At 49.7% G+C, this 25082-nt stretch overlaps 1 protein-coding gene across 3 annotated transcripts in view; it reads left to right on the forward strand.

The window, feature by feature from the left end:
- LOC135829612 (bromodomain-containing protein 2-like) overlaps window positions 1-18700 on the forward strand; it is a 34563-nt gene extending 15863 nt beyond the window's left edge. For all 3 annotated transcript variants that reach the window (XM_065342008.1, XM_065342010.1, XM_065342009.1), the window contains exons 12-22: window positions 4472-4645; window positions 7029-7108; window positions 7845-8196; window positions 9056-9333; window positions 9958-10018; window positions 10297-10329; window positions 10832-10857; window positions 11307-11450; window positions 12883-12962; window positions 13241-13361; window positions 15825-18700. In XM_065342008.1, coding sequence (XP_065198080.1) covers window positions 4472-4645; window positions 7029-7108; window positions 7845-8196; window positions 9056-9333; window positions 9958-10018; window positions 10297-10329; window positions 10832-10857; window positions 11307-11450; window positions 12883-12962; window positions 13241-13361; window positions 15825-15884 — 1409 coding nt within the window. In that variant the 3' untranslated portion in view covers window positions 15885-18700. The remainder of the gene's footprint in view (window positions 1-4471; window positions 4646-7028; window positions 7109-7844; window positions 8197-9055; window positions 9334-9957; window positions 10019-10296; window positions 10330-10831; window positions 10858-11306; window positions 11451-12882; window positions 12963-13240; window positions 13362-15824) is intronic.
- Window positions 18701-25082: the final 6382 nt, after the last annotated feature.

The raw sequence follows: 25082 nt of genomic DNA on the forward strand, positions 1-25082 counted from the left end.
GCAGTAAGATGTACAACAACGTCGAGGATCAAACTCGATGTGCTGGATTGTGCACATTTTCATCCTGGATTGGCCCGTATCGTGTACAGCAGTGCAAGCGTCGGTTCAACATCGTATTTCGTTGTACACGCCGAAATCGCTTCACAGGTAGAAAATCGACAGGGGGCGGGAATTAGAGAGGGGGCGGATCAACGGTACTTTACGGTACATGTACTTCCTCCGCCAAAGCGAAATTTTCGCTTATCTTTACACTTTTTACTGATACATTCCAGATTCTCAGAACGGCTTATAGCGACTCAGAATGAGTTGAGGAAGTCATTGAACATCAAAAGAACCTATCCAAGTCTAAAATGTAGAATTCATCCTTTGTCATCAGCCGACGCAGCACTCGTTATCGGGTAGTACTTCACACTTTTTCCAGAAGTGCAAGTATTTCATATCGACACTTTCCACGCGCTTCACCTCCTTCATCGGTACGATCGGTCGTGTTTCTTACCAGCTCTGCTACCCTGGTACTTCACACTTTTTCCAGAAGCGCAAGTATTTCATATCGACACTTTCCACGCGCTTCACCTCCTTCATCAGTACGATCGGTCGTGTTTCTTACCAGCTCTGCTACCAGTGTGCCAGTTGTTACTATGGTGAAGTGCACAAGATGTAAAAATAGTTGTCAGACACCTGTCAGTGGGCTGAAGGAGATAAGCGAACATTTTGCCTGGGCGGAGGAAGTACCTACTATGTTCGTAGGCAGTTTTGCTTTCGAAAGGTGTTCACAAGGCGCTGGAACATTTCCGATGTGTGGTGCGTACTTTAATAGTATAACCCCGTATTATTGGCACGACCACGGGTAGTAACTAGTGAATCTGGGAACTTTGCTGCTGGAGGTTGTCAAGGTTTACCAAGGTTGCCTGCTTGAAAATCGATGTTCGAAAAACCTTTGACTTTGATGATACATGGTGATGGCGGCAGAGTAGTTCTATTTATCGATATATTAAAATTGTCGTCTCTGCGTCGTTTATCTAATACCGTAAAATCCCGCCAGAGCGCCCCTACCTCCGCCACCCTTCGAGTATGTCCAGGTGGTGGGGGGGGGGGGGGGGGGGACGGATGGGCGAGTCTTACTTGATGCGTTCTCTACTACATGAAAAAGTACTCACCCTACGAAAACTGTTTGTGCATCTCGTACACCGACCAAAGGTCAAGAGCAGGGAGTTGTATAGACCCATCAAAACTCAGGGTTTGTGCGATTCCTGGTCAAGAGGGTGGGCACTGTTGCGTACATTTTCAACCGGGTCGAGCAGGCGTCTGCAGTACAGTACGGCATCACAGAGTCATACGAGGATACGATCAATCACTTCCCTGACAAGAAGTCAGGGAGGGGCGCATAGGAGAGACGACGGACTCTGGCGGCATTTTACGGTACTTATAAAATTAGCTGCCTTTTTATAGGGTGCGTTCTTGTATTCTCTAGCTTCTCGGAGAAGAAGAAAAGAGAAGTCGAAGAAACTGGTATAATTCAAGAACGGGTCTCGAAGAATTCGGAGATATTTTGCACATGTCAAGCAATACGAAGCGCCAAAGGGGCCACGATCTTCAGCGATGAATGTACTATGCACATGTGCGTATGCGAAAAGGGAAATGCGTACACTCATGATCAAAGTGTGACTTTTAGCCGTAGTTCGCATGCGCTGATCCCAACCTGCGGGAATCTCCAAGTTTCAACCGCCTCTGAAGTTTGGAGAGCTTTGGAGAGCCTCCTAAAAGACGGGGATGATATAAGAACAGCTCTCGAACTTTTTGGAGAGTCTCTAACTTTCCGAGAGGATTTAAGAACGCACCTTTAATAGTAGTGTTGAAACGAGCGTATCTATAACAAACGAGCGATCAGTTCCACTAACGAGCAAGCTATCGAGCGAGCTAACGAGTTTCATTGATGTGGCAAATAATTATGATTATTTTTTTGAATAATTTTTTTTCTAAGTTCGATTTTTTTCAGCTGGTTCAAATTTATCACCGCCGGCATTTGGGGTTGCTGCTGCTTCACTTCGGACTGCTGTTTGGTGTCGAGATGTCTTTTCAGCGCCATCGTCGATTAGCCTTTGTAAGAATAGACCGTTTTGCAAAGATAGCAAGTAGCCCTGGTCTTCGCTGCATCGCGGGAGAAAACTTCCAAACAACTGAGCGTAACTTTCACTCGAATGGAGAGGTGACCGAAGCATATCCTTCGACAGGTCAGCAGATGCGGAACAAGACATCAGTAGAGTCCACCAAAGCTGCAACGACAACTGAAACAACTCAAGTGTCGTGCAGGCATACAGTCACCTGTAACTGCGAGTGATTTTCACTTTGCGCGGGATCGGGACTGGACTCTAGATCGATCGACCAGGGAGTCGTAAAATATTTTACGACTCCCCGGTCGACATGTACTGCCATGTGTACGGAGTACGGTGTACGGTGTTCGTTAGCGCAAACGAGCTGGCCGCACAAACGAGCCGAGTTTCTGGCGAGCGAGCTAACGAGTATCCGGTGAGATCGTTTCAACACTATTTAATAGTACAGCGTCCTTTCCCTTGCTCAGACGTGGCAAGAGTACAGTTGGTAGTAGATTATGTAACTATTCATTTGCCTTGTCTACTCTCCGTACCGCAGTCCCTCCTGGTTAGTGTGCATGGGAAGTATTCTGTCTCATGTTCAGGAGGTCCCTGCATCTGTTCCAGGGTTAACGTGTCAGAAAAGTTTTTCTTTACAAGTCTTGCGGTGATGATTGAAATATTGGACAGACTCTACTAGCCGTGGTGACGTCTATATACCCAAATTTCAGAGCAAGGCTTTTTTTCCTTTTTTTGCTTGCATGGCTTATTGCAGCCATTGTGTGCATGTGTTCACTGGTGCCTGACACTCTCTGTTTTTTGCCGCTTACGCACAGGGGTTTCCCGTTGCCTGGAACACCCCCCCCCCCCAATTTTCCAAACGAGCAACGTTTTTGGGCATTTTTGGGTAGGGTGCGCGATCGATCTGACAAGAGTGCAACATTTCAACAGATCGCAACTTGGTCAAATCTCGCTCTAATCCAACGATGGAAGTATTGAGGTCGACTAGAAAACTCTCAACTGTCGGTAGAAACAATTCGCGAAGCGCTGCGAGCAATGTTTCTTGAGATGCAGGTAGACTCCCTCTAATTCGAATACGGTATAATTCGAACATTCCGTGTAATTCGAACTTTTTCGTCGTACTGATCTCCTGCAAGTCACTTCAAGTCGAATTCGAATGCGTAATTCGAAATTGGAAACATGCACCGGTTGGATAATTCGAACTCAGTCTTCGTACAGAAGAGTAGTTTACAGTACAGTGACTATGTCCTTTGAACGCTTTTTTTCGAAGTGAGATGGAGTTACTATAATTGTACAGGCAGACCTCGCTTATCCGGTCCTCCTTTATCCGGATCCCTCGCAAACCGGAAGAAAGTAGCTGGTTACAGATTTACAACATCCGCGATGCATCCAACATAACCAGTGTTCAGTTATCCGGTTCCCTCGCCTATCCGGATATTTTTGTGGAAAACGGATGTGTGCGGTTAAGCGAGGTCTGACTGTAATTCAAAGTTCATTCTTTTGTCCTTCTCTAGCCAAGAGTAGCTCAAAAATCGATCCCTGGTCCGCTCCAGGATCGACAGTAGTGTTCAAGAAACCCACCTTCTCTCGAAATTTGATTCAAGCTCGTGCAAGGCACAGTGCAAAGATTTGATTGAAGACGACTTCTTCCAGGTGGCTGACTCCGTTCGCGGATCTGGTGACCTTTCATGCAGCGCCAGCTCGCGCGCAGAGATGTTTGTGAACAACAACACTCTTGACTGGAAGTCGTAAAATAATATTCGTCTATGCCTATACCTATCCTAGGGCTCTTTTAAAAGGGTAAAACTCATTGTTTGTGATTCGGTTGGAAACCCCCTAGAGGTGACCCTGCGTACGCGTACGCTCCTGCTCTCTCTCTCTCTCTCTCTCTCTCTCTCTCTCTCTCTCTCTCTCTCTCTCTCTCTCTCTCTCTCTCTCTCTCTCTCTCTCTCTCTCTCTCTCTCCCCCTCCCCACGAATTATTATTCGATACACCTCCCGGTGCCCGGCCTAGGTTGTATGCCTCGGCAGAAGGGCAGGCGATCTCGAGGTGCCCCTAGCCTTAGCCCTGCTAGCCACTACCATTGCCTGTCATGTAGATGTACATAACCCTAGCCACTACCATTGCCTGTCATGTAGATGTACATAACCCCCTGCTAGCCTTAGGTACCATTGCCTGTACTAAGTGTACATGTAGATCTACACTACATAACCCCTGCTGGAGGTTATCTACACGTTTTGCTGCTACCTATGCCAGCCAGATAATTGCAATAGGCGTGGTGGTCTATGCGTCCACCACCACTGCATACAGAGTGTTGCTTTTTGATCATTGATGATCTGCCTCTCTCTCTCTGCATGTAGGTGACAAGTTAATGCCGATATTGCACATAATTCAGGGACGCGAGAAATCTCCTCGTTACAAGCAACAGGCGGCCGAAAGTGGGTTCGAGGTCGACTTTGCGGTGCTTGGGAATTCTACACTTCGGGCGCTGGATGCATATGTCAACGAGCTTTCCCGCAAGAAGAAACCACAGAGTGAGTTGGACCAGGTTTTGTTTGTTTGTTGAGCGGAGAGTTCCTGGGATGGTATGTGCGGAGTGAAACTGTGTCATTCATTTGGCAATTGTGGTAGCAAGCCATGTGCCGCTAACCCGGCACTTGCTTTAGGGTTTTGTGGCACGGCTTGCTCCATAATGGTCTGCCACTCTTCTGATCGCGTTTGACATAATTTAACCCTTTACCATCCGCAATCAATGCATACGGAGAATTTCACCGTATAATTTTTTCCCTGCATTGAGCGTAACTCTAGTTTTCCCTTAAGCAATTGCCATCATCTTGGGGCATCCTGGAAAGCTCGTGACAAGAGCAACGCTAAGAGCACAAACTCAATCCCATAGGATGCGCTTGACCAGTGCTGCACGCCAGCGAAGGCGCTTCAGCGCGGCGCGTGCACCCTGGTTTTGTTTTGGTTGTCACCGCTCGAGCAACCTTGGCTCCGCTGATATCGAAGGCCGGTGGGCCCGCACTCTTCGGTGACGCCAAGAGTGTTAGCCGTGTGCCGCGGGCCCGCAGCGTAATTGAGCCTTTTGGAGTTACGTACCGGTCTACCTTGCCGCATGGGTTTGAGTTTGGGTTCTTAGTGTTGCTCTCGTCATGAACTTTCCATGATGCCCCAATTTGATGTCAATATGTCCGAGGGAAACCAAAGTTACGTCCAACTCAAGGTAAACATTTTAGACTGTGCTATTCTCTGTACAATCGAGTGCGGATCATCCCATCGGATTTCAATGGATGGTAAAGGGACAAGAAAATAACGATTGGTGTTCCTGCCAGAAATATGGGGTGATGCAGAGGGCAGTCGATTACCTTCGCTGTCGAGAGAGCGCTGCAGCTGTTAGCATTGGCAGCCCTTTGACATGCGTCACACATCACCCCGACTTCGCGTCAGCTTGTCTAAACAAAACTGTTCTGACCATATGCCTCACGGCGTTTAGAAAAATTCGGGATCCTCGTACTCGGACCAGTGAAGTCGTCAGCTCCAATTTCCTGGCCCTCATCAGGCTGCGCTTCTACCAGGGGCACCTCAGGGGGTCCTTCAGGTTCCTTAGAGTATGTCCGCAGTCGTGAAGCTGGGAATGTCGACCAAACATCGTTCTTCATCACCAGAAAATTCAAACAACTAAGATCTTCAAATGCAGAAAATTTGAATAATCACACGTGACGTCATCAAAACCATCAAAAGAGGAGACAAACTTGGCCCTCCCTGGCTTCATATATCGACTTTTTGGGTCTAGTTTTCGCGATTCCCCATTCCTTGGGGGCCATATAAGGCCCCCATGAAGAGAACACACCACCGAAAAAATTCCCGGAGTGCCCCTATAATCAGGCTTCTCGTCGGTGAGCTTACGGACGTGTGGCATGCGTCATACATACGAGATGCAGTGATCCGTCCTGAGCGGTGCTCAAACCGTGTGGCATGCGTCTTACATACGAGATGCAGTGACCCGTCCTGCGCGGTGCTCGAACCAGAGCCTGCTGCCAGCCTGGGATCTGGTGGCCTTTTCAACGTTCTCAGCTTGCTCCTCACTTATCGTAATCACAATTGATTGGCATTTGACGAAAAGACTCTGATGACTCAACAACAGGTGAAATGGGCCATAGAGGCTTGTAAGCGGTGATGGAAGAGACATAGACACAGACGTGGGCACAAAGACTGTGGAATGAGGTGCGACTCTGCGCTTGTAGCAGTAGCCGCACCTGCGGCAACAGTCTGTTGTGCCATTTTGAACGTTCCACACTTTGAAAGATTCAACAACAAACAGTCCCAGGCGACTTCTCAATCACAACACACAAGCTAGAAATAATGCCCAAACCCCATTCGTTTCACTCTTCTTTGATGTTCTTCCTGTGCTACGTGTGCACCAACATGGCTGCCAACCTGCGATTGCGTCATGCCACTCGGGGTCTGCGCCGCTTTGGCGAGATGTGCAACCACTCTATTTGTGAGGACCATACTGTTTTGTTTTGTTCTGTTAAAAAATGTGAGCAGCTTCCATCCTGTAGTGAGCTCAGCAGTGCTGTACTGGGAAAGGAGACTAGCTTTACTGTACTGCACCGTTTTACCGCTTGGCTTTCCCTGCTGTCTGTTTTGATTGTACCAGGTTTTCACTGTGTGTGTGTGTGTGTGTGTGTATCTGTGTGTGTGTTTCTGTGTGTGTGTGTGTGTGTGTGTGTGTGTGTGTGTGTGTGTGTGTGTGTTTCTGTGTGTGTGTGAGTGTGTGTGTGTTTCTGTGAGTGTGTGTTTGTGTGTTTGTGTGCGTGTGTGTGTGTGTGTGTGTGTGTGTGTGTGTGTGTGCGTGTGTGTGTGTTTCTGTGTACGTATGTGTGTTTCTGTGTGCGTGCCTGTGCATTTGAGCAGCTCAAAAGAAGAAGGTAACTGGTGAATCGCGGCAAGACAACTTGGCACGGCAGAAACGCGAGCTGGAGGAGCGATTGACTGTAAGTTTGCCACATGGATCCAGCTCTGAGCACCAGGTGGATTCGAAAATGGTAATCATGAATGCCTCTCGCCTCTTGCAGGGACGTATCTTGCACACATCTGTTGTGTGGTGACCATGTACCAGAGCCACATATGTGGTGTGGTGACCATGTACCAGAGCCACGTGTGTGGTGTTGTGACTATGTACCAGAGCCACATGTGTGGTGTGGTGACCATGTACCAGAGTCACATGTGTAGTGTGGTGACCATGTACCAGAGCCACATATGTGGTGTGGTGACCATGTACCAGAGCCACGTGTGTGGTGTTGTGACTATGTACCAGAGCCACATGTGTGGTGTGGTGACCATGTACCAGAGTCACATGTGTAGTGTGGTGACCATGTACCAGAGCCACATATGTGGTGTGGTGACCATGTACCAGAGCCACATGTGTGGTGTGGTGACCATGTACCTGCTACCAGAGCACATGTGTTGTGTGGTGACCATGTGCCTGCTACCAGAGACACTGATGTGTGGTGTGGTGACCATGTACCACTTGTGCTGACCGTACTGCACTCTCTATACACGAGCTACGCACCTGAATCTCACACTAATTGTCTTACCCTCAATGACTGTTGTCCAAGTGCATACGTCTCAAGTGTCTTTGAGGTGTTCATCGTCGATCGTCAATAAGCAGTGTTTGCGCGTTCTGTTCTGTTGCTCTCTTTCCCGCCTGCCGTCGTATGCGTATCACAGGACGTCAGCACTCGCCTGGTGGCCGCCACACCGAAGAAGAAAGCGGCCGCCGCAGCAGCCGGAGCTGCCGGCATCGGCGGCACGCCTTCACCGGGCATGGCGGCGACGTCCGCACTCCACAGTCGCGGCGTTGGCGGTGTTCTAGGTGAGCCGCACTCTGACAACCCCCTGATGGCCCAGCTGCCCGAGCGTGCCTCGCTCAGCGACAGCGGGAGCAGCAGCAGTGGCAGCGACAGTGACAGCGACAGTGGCAGCGACAGCGATTCCTCCTCCGGCTCTAGCTCTGGCTCTGGCTCGTCGTCCGGTTCCAGTGGCTCCTCGTCGAGTTCCAGCGGCTCCGACTCTGATTCCGGTGAGTGTATATTACAGCGGCGCGTTGGCGTGACTCATGACCCCGGCTGCTGCGGGGGACCAGGCTGTGGACAAACTGGCAGCATTCTCGTGTCTTTGTCGCGTGAATGCCTTTGTGTAGACTGACAGGAACAGACGGGACATGTGGACAGTGGAACTAACACGGCCGTAGGCATCATGGTGGTTCATTGGTAGAGGCTTTATTGAATGTAGCTATGAATAAAATGATCCCACGTTTAGGCCACCCTTTGTTAATTCATTGTTTAACGTCCTTTTTTTCGCGAAAAGGTACGCGGGAGGGCGGAAAAAAAACAAAAGCCCATTCCAAATACTGGAAACCCCAATCAAACATTTTGACCAGTAAAGCATGTGATATATACAATATATCTGGGTCTAACGGCACTTGCAGGCATAGAAAAACACTCTTTGATGGTACATTGGAGCACATGCCTGATGAATCCAACAAAACAGGTACATAGCATAGAGTTAGCATGTCATGAATTCATTACATCTGGATTTTTACTAGGACACACACCGTACGATATTTAAAAGCCAACAAAAAAAGAAAAAGAACCCAAGACAAAGGCATGCCCGGGAGGCAAGATTATAAGTTTAAGGTCATGATCGGCACACTGTGAAACTACACAATCATGTATTTACAACTTCGCATATTAATGGTACTACTGCTTTCTTGTTTTTTTTTCCGGTCGGAGGCAAAAAGGTACGCGGGCGCGGACGTTAAACAACGAAAAAAGAAAGGGTGGCCTTATGTCACACAACAAAGTGTGTGCGTGCTGTCTTGTAATTTCTATTTTGTTCTATTATTGTTTTGTGTGTGTGTGTGTATACTTGCATGCTAGATGATGGCAAGAAGACCGTTCAAGCACCAATAGCCGTACCGCGACAACAGCCTTCGGCAACAGCTTCCGCCGCCAGCAGCCGTCCCGTGTCCAAGCCGTCATCTCCTGCCGATCACATGTCCGCCCTGGCCGCCCTCAAGGTCAAGTCCGGGCTTCAAGCTAGTGCCTCGAAGAGTCTGGCGAGTGGCATTTCTGCCGCTGTCGGTCGCCAGAGCAGTGTGCCGGTGTCGACCATATGCGGCCGCAGGAGCACCAGTCGGCCGGTCTCTCCCGCACTTGTAAGTCTATGTGCTGACCCTATCTGCCACACTGGGCGTGTGTGAGTGGGTATGGCTTGTAACCCCACCCCGTCCATGGGGGTGGGTGTGTTGGCGGAGGGGAGAGGGGGTAAGAATCAATGCTGTCCTCACACTGCCCGTATATCCGAGTTTGAATGCACTGCTGCGTATCATTCATTTGTTAGCAGCCTTTTCGCGTTAGCATTGCCAAGCAAGCTTGGCTAGCCTTCACTTAGGCCAACTGGAGTGAAGAATGAGGAACGCGCGGGGTCAATGAGGTGCTGTGTATACTCCATGAAATGTGCTGTTTCTTTAATCGTGCTTGCAACTGTTTTTTTATCCTGAACTTTGTGTGTGCGTGCGTGCGCGTGTGTGTGTGTGTGTATGTATGTGTGTGTAAAAAATGAAAAGACCAAAAAGTAGGGATTCACTGGCCAGAAAAAGCCACTTCATAGCTGTGTGGTGTAGACCAGGCTGAATAGTGGCGGTCAATTCTTCAGCCTTGCAAGCTGTTGAATGGTGCAATCCCAGCACAAGCTGCTATGGCTTCTGCTGTAGCATCGCTATCATCGTCTCCGGCGATGGGCGTCCAATGGTCCAATGGTGTGTGTGTGTGTGTTGCAGAAGACGTCGCCCAGTGGTTCTCCGTCGGGCGGTTTTCTTGGCAGGGCTGGCTTTGGCATAGGTAAGGTCCACAACAGTATTTGTAGCTGCTAGGTTGAAGTACGTGTAAATGGCTGTGCAGTGGTCCCATTATAATCCGGCACCATTTGTGCTATGGAAATTCTGCTCGATTAGGAAGGGTGCTGGATTCACAAATCTGATTTCCTGCTGCAGTGTGCATGAAGAGGACTTTTTGGTTACTGAGAATGGTGCTGGTTTATAAAAGGTGCTGGTCACCGTCTATCTAGTGCCGGACTAAAGAGGGACGACTGTGTTCTGTTCTTCTGTGCTCTTGGTCAGGTGGTGGTACAAGCCCAGGTCAGCAGGCAACTGGTGAGCAGCCCTAAAATATATCAGTGTGTGTGTGTGTGTGTATGTGTGTGTGTGTGTTTGTGTGTGTGTGTGTGTGTGTCTCTCTCTCTCTCTCTCTCTCTCTCTCTCTCTCTCTCTCTCTCTCTCTCTCTCTCTCTCTCTCTCTCTCTCTCTCTCTCTCTCTCTCTCTCTCTCTCTCTCTCTCTCTCTCTCTCTCTCTCTCTCTCTCTCTCTCTCTCTCTCTCTCTCTCTTTCTCTCTCTCTATCTCTCTCTCTCTCTCTGTCTCTATCCCTCCCCACGCTCTCCCCTCCCTCGCTCTCCTGCCTGTCTGTCTGTCTGTCTGTCTGTCTGTCTGTCTGTCTGTCTGTCTGTCTGTCTGTTTGTCTTTCGATCTCTGTGGTGCTTTGTCGGATAGTTCTTCCAGCTCATACTTGACCTTGGTTTTCCTCTTGGTTCTTTCTTTCCCCTGCTGCTTCCTGCATGTTGTTCTGATGGTGTCTGCTGCTACTACTGCGCTTACAGTCAAAAAGGAGACAGAAACGAAGAAGGTAGGAGCTAACTGTGTTAGATCAGTGTTTGTGTGTGAGTGTGTGTGTGGGGGAGGGGGAGTGATGTGCTGCATTCTGCAGAACTCGATCGGCTGTATTGTAATTGCTAAGCCAGATACTGTTGGAGATGGCCACTATCTAAGACCAAAGTTTCCTGTACAATTTGGGCATTTTGACTCTGACATACCTTCCCAATATGACTGCTATCAGATAATGATCTGTCCTGTTTGAAATGTTGTTGTTTATCTGTTTTGCTGATCTCTGCCGCTTTGTGTGAAATTTCTGTGTGTGTATTTCCGTGTGTGTGTGTGTGTGTGTGTGTGTGTGTGTGTGTCTGTGTGTCTGTGTGTGTATTTCTGTATCTCTATTTCCTTGTCTGTGTACTTCCGTGTGGTGTGTTTGTGTGTGTATGTATGTGTATTGTTGTCGTCGTTGTTGTTGATGCACAGATGGAAGTGAAGTGGGCCGACGCCTATAAGGGTGTCAGTTCCACCAAGGCTGCTTCCAGTGCCTCTACGAATAGCTCAGCTTCCTCAGTATCGCGTTCGTCATTTGAGGAAATTAAGCGTCTCAAGGACGAAAACGATGAGAAGGTGCGTAGCTTATAGAGAGGTTCTGCACAACGAAAGTTCGAACGAAGTTTCGCGACAGGCCTTGCGAAAGTGTGTACGAATTTTCGCACGAACTTTGTGTTCTGCACATTTTCGTAGTTTGCACGCGCCAAGTGCACGTACGACATGACCCAATCTCACGAAACTTCCTACGAAAGTTCATTTCGCGTTCCCTGCAAGTTTCGCGTCCACAGTTGCGAAAGTTCGTGCGAAGTTTCTCACTTCGTGACGTAGAGCGAAAGTTCGTACACATTTTCGTTTTGCAGAACCTCTCTTATGTCTCTCTCCTAAGCCCTTTGAGGACCGACGACGAGTTAACTCGAAACATGTATCCTGTAGTCCCGAGTATGAGTATACTCGTCCTGCCAGTGCATACATTTGTGCAATGCATATGCAGCAGTGTTCAATTTAGTCGTGACTCTGGTGTCCTTTCTCCAATCATCGCTAATCACAGCTCGTTTGGAAAGTCAACAAAATATGCTTTCCAGTGATATGTCGTTTGATATACAGTGGAGATTGGATATAACAACACTCCTTTGGGAGAGAACAAAAATGTCACTATAGTCGATCCGTCACCAAACCCGATCTTCGCAAAGGACTTACTAAACGACTTGGGCAACAAGATTGTGTCGCTAAACTCAATCTGTCGGTATATGCAAGGTTGTTATATCCGATCTCCACTGTAGCGTGATGTGGATTCACGGAGCGGCGAAGAGCGAAACACGAATACGCTTGAACCTGTTTGACTAATTGCATGCACAGTGACTATGTAATCAGCCACACACGGTGCTACTTGTGTTTTATGTACGGTATTCTTGTAGTGGTCACCAATCATCATGTTGCTGTTGCCTGTTGGTCTTCATCCTTATATGGTTGTTTTTTTTCATTCCCGTTAGGCGATTGAGAGGTTCAGTGGGCCGCTTGTGGGCCGCTTGTTTTTGCATAGAATCGGGCCATTGGGCCCAGCTCGGCATTGAGCCTCATTGAAATCTTATGGAGCTTTATATGCGAAAGAAGTCTTATTAGCGATGAGTCAGCAGCATTCCGGAACCGCACGTGGACTCTATGTACAGTGTTGCTCAATGGAATCCAGTCGTGTCACTCAAGTACGCCATGCCGGGCGTTGCGCAGCCCTAGACCTGCGAACACTGGGCTGTGGAATGATGCAAGGTGCAAACTTGAGTGACGCGACTGGATTTTATTGAGCAGGACTGTACAATCATGTACGTAGAGCGAGTCGATAGTGCGTCGCTGTACCGCAACTTTGCCGAAGCATCTCGACTCGTGATGTAATTGATTAACCTGTATAGATTGGACGGGTCAGGTATGACCGGTGCTGTGTGAGTCGTTAGAAACTGTTCCTGTAGTCAACATTGTGTTGCTCTTGCTGTTGCTGTTGGTGTTTGTATTCCAGGAGCGACGCAGACAGATTGAGGCCAAGGAGAAAGCAAAGCAGGAGGAGGAGAGGAAGCGCCTCGAGGCGGAGAGGAAGAAGTATGTCAGACTATCTATCTATCTGTATTATCCTTCCTCCATCTCTCTCTCTCTCTCTCTCTCTCTCTCTCTCTCTCTCTCTCTCTCTCTCTCTCTCTCTCTCTCTCTCTCTCTCTCTCTCTCTTTTTCTCTCTCTTTTTCTCTTTTTCTCTCTCCCGCATTTACTTAGCGAGTGTGTATGTGTTTTCCGTTGTGTGTGTGTGTGTGTGCGTGTGTGTGCGTGCGTGTGTGTGTGTGCGTGTGTGTGCATGCGTGTGCGTGTATGTGTGTTGCTGAAGGATTGAGAGCGAGTCCAGTGCCATGCGACTTCTGGAGCAGCAGGAGTTGGCCAAGAAAGAGGAGATGGAGCGTCGTCGGCAGTTGCGAGAGCAGGCGGCCAGGATGCGCAAGGAAGAAGGGGTTAGTTGGCTGTGTGTAGGGTAGTGGCGGCACCTATAGGGGTTAGTTGGCAGTGTTTAGTCTAGCAGGGGCATAGCTGCTCCCTCTCTTTTAGGGGGTGCACGGCCGCATACCGTTAAGTCTTGTAGAAAAGCCGCGGCTTCTATGACTTTCTTGGTGAAATGTTGCAGGCTTCTATATGAGACAGGCTTCTATACAAGACAGGTATTTCTATGTACCGTAATGTCGCGTGCATAAGCCGGATTTGTGCATAAGCCTGTCTCGTGTAGAAGCATGAAATCTGCAACAGCTTTTCGCGTACAAGCCTGTCGCATGCATAAGCCGGGCCAGTACACGAGACGCGCCACGTGTCGCGTGCGTAAGCCGGGCTACTACGCAAGACTGGTGAGCGCGCCTTTTACATGTTCATGTTTGCATGGTACCGTACACTTGCGAAAAAAAAGAAAAAAAATCCCGTTGGAAAATGTTGGTTTTGACGTCCAAAAGTCAGCAGTTTGCGCATACAAGCCTGGTCATTGAGTGGTGCTTGTCATATAAGCCTGTCTCGTGTATAAGCCTGTCTTGTGTACAAGCCTGACTCCATCACCGGCTTATAGGCATATAAGCCCCGGCTAATGCACGCGACAACACTGAAACCAGGCTTATGTGTGATTTGATGGGCCCAAAAATTGCGGCTTCTATTCGAGGGCGGCTTCTTTTCAAGTGCGGCTTTTATACAAGACTTTACGGTATGTGTAGGATGGCTGGTGCACGTCATTTAGTCATCATGTGCATGCTGAACCTAGGTCAAAAATTTTTTTTGGGGGGTGCATGTGCCGCATGCGGGCTACGTGCCTCGTTAATGGCAATGCCTACATGGTTTGCTTTAGTTGAGATAGCAATGAACCGCTCTGTACTAAAGGTCAAATTGAAGAGCTGAGATGCGAAACCCGCTAATCGCCAAATTTGAGAAAATCAGTTTTCAGCTCAGCGTAATCAAAAAGGTCTGGGGTCACAACAAGCCAACATTTCACATTCAAAATCCGACTAGAATCATTTCAAAACTGGAACCCGAATATGGATTTAGATACAAACCGCACACATAAAAGGAATCCGTGTTTGGTCATTATTTTCCGAAAAGCGATGAAGTGGATTTATCGGGCTTCGCATTCCAGCTCTTCAATATTATTGTACTTCAGTTTGCGTACAGGAAATCGTGCCTGGCGTCCGTCTTGGTGAGAAAGCTCTCCCTGAGTTCACTATCGTCAGTCATCGCAATGCGCATTTCCAGGCTTTCCCGTATGCGTGCCAGTGTGGTGCAGGTGAACCCATGGAGGGATGTGCATATGCGCTCATGGTCTACTTTGCAGCGGCACCTACATGACGTTGTTCAGTGTTGCACGGAGGTCAATCTCAATGCTGTAGACAGCAAGCTGTTCCGGCCATAAAGGCCTCATCAGCACAGCTACGAGCTAAATAAGCCGAGCTACCAGCTATGGTGCAAAGGAGGCACCACAGACATTGAAGGGGAAGTTAAGGCAAAAATCAAAATTTCACCAGTTGTAGTCTTCGTGGTGCTGAGTCGAATGGTCGTGGTCCAAGGAAGCTGAGACGCTCCCTTCCTACTTGAATCCCAATCGAACTCTCGCACTTCCACCGAAACTGGGTGACTGCGCCCTACTAGATGGGGATTTGTATGCAAAATGTCACTAAAAGCGCCATTTCGTTCTTATAAAAGCACGGATGACCGCGATTGGCCCATATGTTGTAGTCTTTCGGACGCTGAGTCGACTGGTTTTGGTCTGAAAAGGCTGCGAAGCAGCGTTCCTCTTTTATTCCCAATCGAACATGGTTGAAGAAGCGGTCACGTGCTCCTGCGTACACCAGTCACCTGGTCACCGTGCCTGCAGGGTACAACTTACTAGCCTGTTTGACCTTTTTTGGGTGCAGTCCTGTCACTCGAGTTGAACTCGAGTTGAACCTTGGTGTGAAAGTTGTCGCCTGCTGGCGTGGTGACCAGGTGATTTCGGCACCCAGGAGCACGTGACCGCTTGTTCAACCATGTTCGATTGGGAATAAAGGAGGAACGCTGCATCGCAGCCTTTTCGGACCAAAACCAGTCGACTCAGCGTCCAAAAGACTACAACATATGGGCCAATCGCGGTCATCCGTGCTTTTATAAGAACGAAATGGCGCTTTTAGTGACATTTTGCATACAAATCCCCATCTAGTAGGGCGCAGTCACCCAGTTTCGGTGGAAGTGCGCGAGTTCGATTGGGATTCAAGTAGGAAGGGAGCGTCTCAGCTTTCTCGGACCAAGACCATTCGACTCAGCACCCCGAAGACTACAGCTGGTGGAATTTTGATTTTTGCCATAACTTCCCCTTTAAGAGGTCAATTTCATACGTGCATTTATCACAGGGAGAAGGGGCGTGATCTGTAAGTTTCTTTTGCTCTTCTCTTTTCTGTTTGTCGTGTTCGCAGATGCAAGTCAACTTGACGGAGCAAATGGATTTGCTGTCCCAGTTCGAAGAATCCATGTAGGCAGCCATTGCCACGCTCGTCAAAGTCCAAGCTCTGAGTTGCATCCCGTTCTTTTCGTCTCTGTCCACGGCTGTGTGTAGCCGCTGCCCTGTTTCTTCTTGCTCAACCAGTTTTGTTGCAACTTTGCTCCTGTGTCCCGCTGTTGACGGGTATCGTCCCGCTGAGCAAGCTGGTCTTTTTCGTGAACGCTACGGCGTCGTTGCTTTAATCTCCCCGTGGCCTGTTAGATTTCATTACGTCGGCGTCGGTGTGCTGATGGTGGTCTAGCAGGCATGGCAATGGTAATGCTTAGTAATTGTCTACTCTCGGCCGACGTCACCCGATGGCTTCCGCTCTAATATCTTCGTTGTGTCGTGTGTATTGTCTATAGCCGAGCAACACTACAGTGTGTGTCCCGTATACATGCATTGTGCTGATGCTGACAGCCGTCCATGCAGCAATCTGCTCAGGCCAGTGTTGACATCCGCTCCATGCTGTACGCTACGGGCTGTAATTGCAGAGAAAATTAAACGGAGAAAACACCAACAAAAGAAACCGACTGTACTCTGTCGTCCGTGACTGTGTGCGCCGGGAAACGAAAACCAACGTAGCTGTAAAACTGATACTCTAACCTGATGGGAGCCGTGACTAAACCCATCGTCCGCATCTAGCCTTGCTGGAGAACCATGCACCGCCGTGCATCACTGCTACCGACTCTATCTTGAGAATGTGGTGCGCCGCTGCTCGTGTCCTTGTTGTTGTTGCTGTCGTCGTCGTCGTTGTTTGTTGCTGACTAACATTGGATGCAGCAGAGGTGTGCCAACTACCTACGGCACTGTGCTGTTGCCTCTGCTGCTGACTTGGTCCTGTGCCTGCGTGTTCCTGCCTACGCTGTGCTGCTTTTAGGTCTAGCTGCATTTTGCCCCTCTCTCTATATTTTTTTAAATCTTCCGATCTAGCCACCACCACCACCGTCCCTGCCATCACATCTCTGCCTCCGTGCTCAACGGCGGTGAGCCGCTTCACGTGCTGAAGGCTTCGTCCTTGCGATAACACTTTCCTAGCCTCTCCGGTTGTGGTGGTGAGTGGCACGCCCTGGCCTGTCTGCTGCGTACTTGCCTGTCCAGACTGCGAAAGCAGCATGCCTTCCAGCAGCAGCAGCTCCTGTTTGGCTACTTCCCCACATGGCGCTGAACTTGCCGTGTGTGCGTGCGTGGCTGTCAAGCTGGTCACGTAGTTGCTAGCGTTGAGCCTATCGGTTGGTCTGTTCGAGTCCATCCGGCGTTCTCTTCTCTTCTGCCGATTGCAACGCAGCCTACCCGCCACTGTGCCTGGAAACAAGCTCTGGTTGTGTGTGGACGGGGCTAGTCAGCTGGCTCTACCCCCTGTCATGTTGGTGATGCTGGTGCCGCTGCATCAGCAGTGTCAGCTTTCCGCTTGACATCTCCCTTTCTTTTACTTTGGTTTGTCGCTTTCTCCTGACCAACCCGCCGTCTATACGCGTGGGTGCAGGGTTGTCATGGATCGTGTTCATCATTATCATCATCATCATCATCATCATCATCATCATCATCATCTTCTTCTTCTTCAGCACGCTCTGCGAATCATGTCGGCCAATCCCACTATCGTTACTATTGCTACCATCATCGTCATCAACCATTAACATCATCAATTCATCATCATCATCATCATCATAATCTGTCTTATTTGACTATCAAGCAAAAACAAGTTCAGCTGATTTCCTCGCTCTCGTCTTTGTTCCCATTGCCCATGTCATTCACCTAATTGCTGTGTGGAGGAGGAGGAGGAGAATGGCCGCATGCAACTGCCCCGTACTGTTCCGTCATGCTGGTGCTGGTGCTGTTTATTTATGAAGAGTATTAGGGGTGTCGTTGCATGCTTGAGAGCGTTAGAGGCCGCACGCCGCTCCTGTCCCCCAGCTGGCCGGCCGAAGAGTTTTCGCCGTGTCAGTCTGGTTGCTATGGCGTCGACGTCAGGGGCGTTGTTGCCTGGGTGATTGCACGGCACGGTGGTGACCCCCAAGTGCTGCCCGCCTTGCCTAACTCGACACAGTGCTACCCTCGCTGGCCAGTCCCCGCGTGTGTGTGTGTGCCATCCGTGCCTCGTCTCATCTCTCTCATATGCGTCTCGTTAGATCGGGCAAGGCTGCTCCTCTAAATGCCTTCTCACATGTCCAGTTTGTCCGGCTGCTAGAAACGACGAGACAGCAGCCAGCATTGACTCACAGGCTCTTGATAATCTCAACCTATTTCTCTCTTCTCTCTCTCTCTCTCTCTCTCTCTCTCTCTCTCTCTCTCTCTCTCTCTCTCTCTCTCTCGTTTTTTCTTTTCTTTTCAGTGCCGATCCGCTCACACCCTGTTGTTTGGGTTGGACGCTGATATTGGCACGCTAACATTGCCTGGATCCTCTCTTTCTCTCTCTCTCTCTCTCTCTCTCTCTCTCTCTCTCTCTCTCTCTCTCTCTCTCTCTCTCTCTCTCTCTCTCTCTCTCTCTCTCTCTCTCTCTTTCTTTCGCTCTCTTATTTTCATCTTCTGTGTCTTCGCACTCCCTTCTCCTTCTTCTTTTTATTCTAGTTATCTTGCGTTGTTTTGCTTGACGGCCGTCTAGTTGTACCCCGGGGGCACCGTGCATTGCTTTGCGTAAGCTCCTGGGTCTCTTCTCAATCGGTGACCGTGGCCATGCAGCCATCATGTCTGTGCATTTTACTATGCTTACCGCGAATACCGTTGCTACGATTATAATTTGTCCTATCTTGTACAGCAGTGCAGCATTGTGTCATGGTTCACCCCGGTCATGGGCCGGCGTATTGTTCTGAACAGACGCTGTGTTCTGTGGGTACCTCGGTGTGTGCGGGGAAGGGGGGGGGGGGCGCATGCGTTTGTGTCTGGCGTGCCGGTAGCAAGCTGTGCGCGTCCGTGGTATGCGTGCATGCGCAGGTAAGGCTTTGAAGAACTTACCGTATGTTCTACAAAGCATGCCCGGGCTGTTTCAATCTGGCTTTGCTTGTGTTGGCTTTGGTCAGTGCTTCACTTTTGTCTTTCGTTCAGGCATGCTTTCCAGTACCGTAAAGTACCGCCAGAGCGCCCCACCATCTCGTCCTTTCATGGCCGCCTTGTGGAGGTGGATTCCTGTCTGTAGGTCATACGACACGGACCTTGTACAAACATTGCACATTGTGCAGTCAATCCGTACCGAGTTTACCTTCGAGCGCCACATAAAAGCATACCAAGTGTGACCTTAGTACACTAAGGTTCTCACATCGCACAAACTTAGTAGCATCCTGCCATACGATGTTCTTCCCTTGGCTGTAAAATCAAGGTGGGGCGCTCTCGCGAGACGGGGCGCTCTGGCGGTACTTTACGGTACTAGTATGCATGCGTTATTCTGCACACTAGATTATTTCTGACTACTAGAAGACATACATGTTCAGGCTGTGTACATGTACAAGACGTCATGTCCCTTCCTTTTTCAGGCTGCACATGCATGTGTGCGTGTGGTGAGTGGCATGAATTAAAAAAATGTATGTAGGTCCACACGGGAAAATGGTAAGTGCGCATGTGCGGCGCGATGTGCGACTGCTGTTCTTGACCGGATAAGCGGTCAAGATCGACTGATCTTGCCTGTTTCTTCTGCCCACTCATTGGCTGTCACCTGGCAACAAGCACGTGCCATGTCTGAACTGGCATTCTGCCAACAAAATTATAAGAAATTTTGCGCAGAACTCCGCGTGTGGCTAAACAGCCACCAAATAATTAATTCTGTGACCATTCTGAGTAAATGTACATCACAAATCTAGGAAAACTGTTTTCCTTTCTCCGCCACATTCCAAGGCGTGGTATACATTCTCTGTGTTTACGGACACTGTGGAGGTCTGCGGAAAAAAAAGATGCAATCACGGACAGAGTGCGTACAGCTTTCATGTGTGATTGCATTATGGGCTGCTATTGAAGAGGAACATCCCGTACTCGCATTCTACTCCGTAGAACAAGGCGGTTCTTATTTTCAATTTTTTTATTTCTTATTTTGCAAGGGAATTCCCAACAGGCGTCCTCGCCTTTTTACAGGGAACCCTTGTTTCTCCAGCCGGTCAGTCTGGGCTACACCGTCTCACAAATCACTGGGCGTGCAGGGGAACTCTGGGAATTGACTTCAATTGAGCTGTGTTGTCAAGGGGGCTCAAACTGGCATCAGGTTGGCATACCTGCAATCATTTCACCGAAAGGATCGTGTCTTGGAGCATCCAATCTGAACTGACTGAAGTCATGCTTCCGGGGCGGATTTTTAGAAGAGAAATTTGGACTAATAATGATTTAATAAATTGATAAACTGTGTAAAGCGAAAAACAGTGCTCGGCTTAGACCTGAGCAAAGCCAAAAAAACAAGGAGAGAAGAAAGAAACAGTTGTAACTTGAAAACATGGAAACCGGTGGGGCACAAGTTATGCGTTAGAGCCCACCATGCAACTGAACACATAGCCTAAAGTTTCGCCAATGACTCGGTACTCAGTGTGTATCACTGTCTAGTACTGAGGAGTAGGCAGAGCCAACATTTAATGGACTATACACTGGGGAGGAATTTTGGCGAGTCGTGAACAAGCAAGTGTACAGGGTGGATTAATTATTATTAAAATGACCCAAAAGGCAATATGCCTGTCGAGGGGTTTATTTGATTGAAAGAAGTTGAACTTCAAAGAACAGCACAACATTGTGTTCCGAACACGGTGTTCCACCACCTTGTAATATGCTGTCAAACTAAAAGTACAGGTGTATTGTACAAAAACAGGTAGGGCTTGACGATTCCTCGAGAATAATGTACACCCGTGCAGCTGGCTGGTTGGCTGGCTACACGGAGCCGTAGCCTGGGGCTGGGCTATGCCAGGACATGATGCCTATGTAACACTGCTACACTGTACAGCATGCAGTACGGTATTGCTCAATGAAATCCAGTCGCGTCACTCAAGCCGCCGTGCATCATTCCGCAGCCCAGTGTTTGCAGGTCTATGGCTGCGCAGGGCCCGGCGCGTACTTGAGTGCCGCGCCTGGATTTCATTGGGCAAGACCGTACGAGTACAAGGCAGGCATGGCATCTCACGTTTCCAGGCCGCCGCTGCACACACACGGGGTGGCGGCACTTCTGCACCGACGGTGCAGCCAACAAGTTAGCTCATACTCATAGCGCTACTGTGCCTTTGACGTGCACATCGATCCTGTCACCACCTGGCATGTCCAGCGGTAGTACGACCCCGCCGGCATGACTCAGCGCTGCGCCCATCTCCAAGAGCAGCCGGTGAAGTGCGTACGGCCTATCGTCCCGCTCGACCGCGCCATCTTTAGCGTCCGACTTTGCAAACACGCGCCGACGAACGTGCTGCATGTCCAAGAGGGAAACGGTGAAGGGGATAGAACCGGCGGGCGATGATGGTGTGGTGGTCGTCGCGGATACATCGAGCATTGAAACCGGCATGACGTGACGCTCGCGCAGGCCAAAGCGCTGCTCCAGTGCGTACGCTACGGACTGGACTACGCCGTCGGTGCGATGATCGTGTGCGTGCAGCGGCGTGGCGAGCAGATGCAGCTGTGGCGGTGGCGTCACCACCCCAGTGTTGTTGATGTGCAGACAGGAGAGCTTGGTCTCCAAGCAGCCGCCGGCCACCTGCAGCATGCCTTGCAGCGTCAGGCCAAACTCTTTAGTCAGAGCGCTGCCGCGGAACCACACGATGTAGACCATGAGCGCCAGGTCTTCGCAGGTCATGGTGCACGCGCTGATCGTCAGGTTCTGTGCGTCCGGGTGCAGGTAGCAGGGCGTGTGAGATTCAAACGCCAGCCTGGTCAGGTTCTTGCAGGACAGGCTGGCCGAGTCGCTGCGATTCAACAGCGGCACCAGCACCTCTTGCAGGCACAGGCGTACGGCATTGACCCAGGCGCGTCCCATCGGGCTCATGTCGTGTAGGTAGTCGCCGAACTGCTGGCAGTAGTGCTGTGCAAAGTCCAGCGGGTAGTCTAGCTGGCCGCGCGCCTTGCACGGGTACACCACCTCTAGGCACTCCGAGTACCAATCGCACGTCTTGCCCGCCGGATGGTAGCACTCCGCTGGCAACACCCCGCCTGTTGTCCCGCTCTCCACCACCTTACCTGTGACGTCATTGTCACGTGATGATCGTGCAGTTGCATCGCTAGCCGCAGTAGCACTCGCTGCTATGAGGAACACCAGCAGAGAGATACAAACCACTGATGTCTCCATTCTCGAAATGGTGTCCGTTCAGAAGTCACTGCGAGGAGATGGGTTGAATTGTTGAATACAAACTGTTTGAAACCACTGCCCCCCTACTCTCACGGCCAAGTATCGGCCTCAGCTCAGGTTCTCCTTTCTGTATACGCCGCTACGGGTTCAGCCAACACTGAATTATTTCGGATTTGTCTCAGCAGCGCAGCAGCAGCAGTACCACCAGCCACCCTGCCGGCACGATAGCAGATCAAGCGCAGTGAGTGGCCGCGACTAGCAGTAGCACTCAAAGTCTTCAGAGTGTGGGTGAGGCGGACGTGGTGTGTGTTCCCATTATTCTCCCTTCCAGCGTCGTTACCATCAGCAGAGACCAGCGACCTACACTGCTTCAGCTAGATGTGGGGATCACGGCATCAAGTGGCGAGGTAAAGCAAAAAATATTATTGTATTTGTCACACACGCATGATCATGATGATTGATTGAATCAGGCAAAGGTCGTACGATATGTACGATGTCGATTGATGTACGCTCGACGCGACGTGTCATCGACTCATCGGCGAATCGTCGCGCCGAGCGAGCGTATGGTGTAGATCTACATGACTATGAACGTTCCGGTACGAGTGATTGTACGGGGTCCGGTCTGGACCCGCCATTCGAATCTGCGAGTGCGACGTGACCTGTCGACAGCTCAGGCCACAGTGCTAGCGCTAGCGCGGCCTGCGCAGGTTTCTGATGAGCGACAGCTATAGCTAGCTAGCTAGCTGCAATTGGGCGTATTTTAAATTTTGAATAGGGCAATCCCCACACGGGCCACAGGCCCTAAGCCTGGCTAAGGCCTTTTTATGAAAATAATAGTCATGTCGGCAGCGCGCTATAAATAATTTTTTATTATAGTGTGAGTGACTATGCCTGTCTACAACCAGGGAGTCGTAAAGTAACGAATTTAGTTACTACCAGGTCTTCGATTCCTTGCCTACAAAGTACAAAGTACAGTAAAAGCCATCTTTACTTATAAAGAAGAGGCACCTGTGACGTGTGTCTGTGTGTTACGCTCAGGCCATCCTGCGGAGCAGCGCTGCCCTGAGCACGCGAAGCGTGCGAACAGTGTAGCTAGCGGCCGCAGAAGCACTGAGCACGCGAAGCGTGCGAATCGTGTAGCTAGCGGAAGCAGCCACAGAAGCACTGAGCACGCGAAGCGTGCGAATCGTGTAGCCACCACCACGTGCTGAGCACGTGTGCTGTTCATGCCACGTTCTAGCCTAGGCCATACAATAGGGCTTGAAAGTGATGACGTCAAAAACGGCCTGGGAGTAGTAAATTGACATCAGATTTCTATTTTGGATCCACTAAGGTGTGACTTTGCTATTGCCTCAGTATGTGGGTGCATAGCAACCCGGTCATGTCGTATGCAGGTGCAACTTTTACTTCGCCACCAGTTGTCACCCCGCCCCCACTAGCCAAATCAGTCAGTTTCACTGGCAACATCACCTTGCTGTGAGTGAGACCGCTTGAAATGTGCTTGGATCCATACAAAACTGGATCCAGGTGGATCCAGTTTTCGAATTTTTCAAATTGTTGCTATGCCATTGCTATGGAGTGACGTAGCACTTTCAAGCCCTATTAAAAAAGAAGAGGCACCTGTGACGTGTGTGTGTGTGTAGGTAGCAGACACGATCAGTACGAGTAGCAGTAGCAGCCGCCCGCAGAAGCACTGAGCACGCGAAGCGTGCGAATCATGTAGCCACCTAGCCTAGGCCATAGGTAGCACTAGCAGCCGCACGAGCGCTGCGGACCACGTGAACCGTTCTCTGCAAATAGAAACATCTGCAACAAAAGGATACAAAAGATCTGCACTGACTGCACTCTGCATCTGATCTGCAGTGAAGAGAGCATCGCACTTTTGTTCGTAATTTTATGAATTTTTTGAGCCGCTTCATCCGCCACCAGGTGATGGACAACCCTGACCAGCCTCCCGAAGGCGTAACAGACGTCCCTCCTTCTCCTTCCAACGATGAAGAACCTCCCTCACCAGGACTTCAGCGGTCTGGCCACCACCACGTGCTGAGCACGTGTGCTGTTCATGTACTTGCTTCACCCGCATGCCACGTTCGGCCAGGCAACGCTGGCCGGGGGTGCTGCTAGTCATATTATAACGAAGTGCCAACTCTAACGAGTTAACGAGGAGAACTCTGTCGTTAAAATAGAAATCGTTATACAGAAATCGATACATACACTGTCCTATTGAGCGTTGAGAATGTGTGAGAGTCGTTACCTTTGGTACACGTAAACTAGTCAATGTTGGGAAATCGTTACAATTATAATTATTATGCGCCTCGTTAGAATAATGGCTTTTACAGTACTAGTACAGTGAACCGTGTCTAAGACGACCACCGCTGTAGGGACCTTCAAAGTGTGGTCCCTGTAACCAGGTGGTCTCCGTATCCAGGGTAATTTGACTGGAAACAGCATCCCTTGGTCGTGGTTTCAGTGGTCTTCTAGGACAGGTGGTCGCCTTGTCCGAGTGGTCGCCTTGACAGGTTAAACTGCACAACAGTCACTGCAGTTATGCCTATGGCCTGAGAGTAGTGAAAGGGCTTTCAGCCTTTCACCACTCCCAGGAGTAAGTTTCACGACCCCAGGCTTTATGCTACAAGGCACCGGCGGATTATGCCGGCAGAAAAATTGGCAGAATTCGGTACTTTTTCTGGTAAGTTTCATGCATGTTTGGTATGTGGATAAAGAAATGGAGCAGAATTCGAGGAATTGCCCGCCTTAAGGTTTGTATGGTTCTGCCAATTTCACTGCTTTTCGAGCAGAATCCGCCAATGCCTACTTTATGCTAGCGCAATGCAGCAACTACAGTAGGGTGTCGATTACTAACTAAACTTTTTCGTTTCGTGAAAATTATCGATAATGCCGGATGGCCCCTAAATAGTGTCCCTGAAGTGCCTGAACAGACAACGGATCAGATTGGTG

This window comes from Sycon ciliatum, chromosome 13 (genome assembly GCF_964019385.1).
Source record: "Sycon ciliatum chromosome 13, ocSycCili1.1, whole genome shotgun sequence".
Lineage (NCBI taxonomy): Eukaryota > Metazoa > Porifera > Calcarea > Leucosolenida > Sycettidae > Sycon > Sycon ciliatum.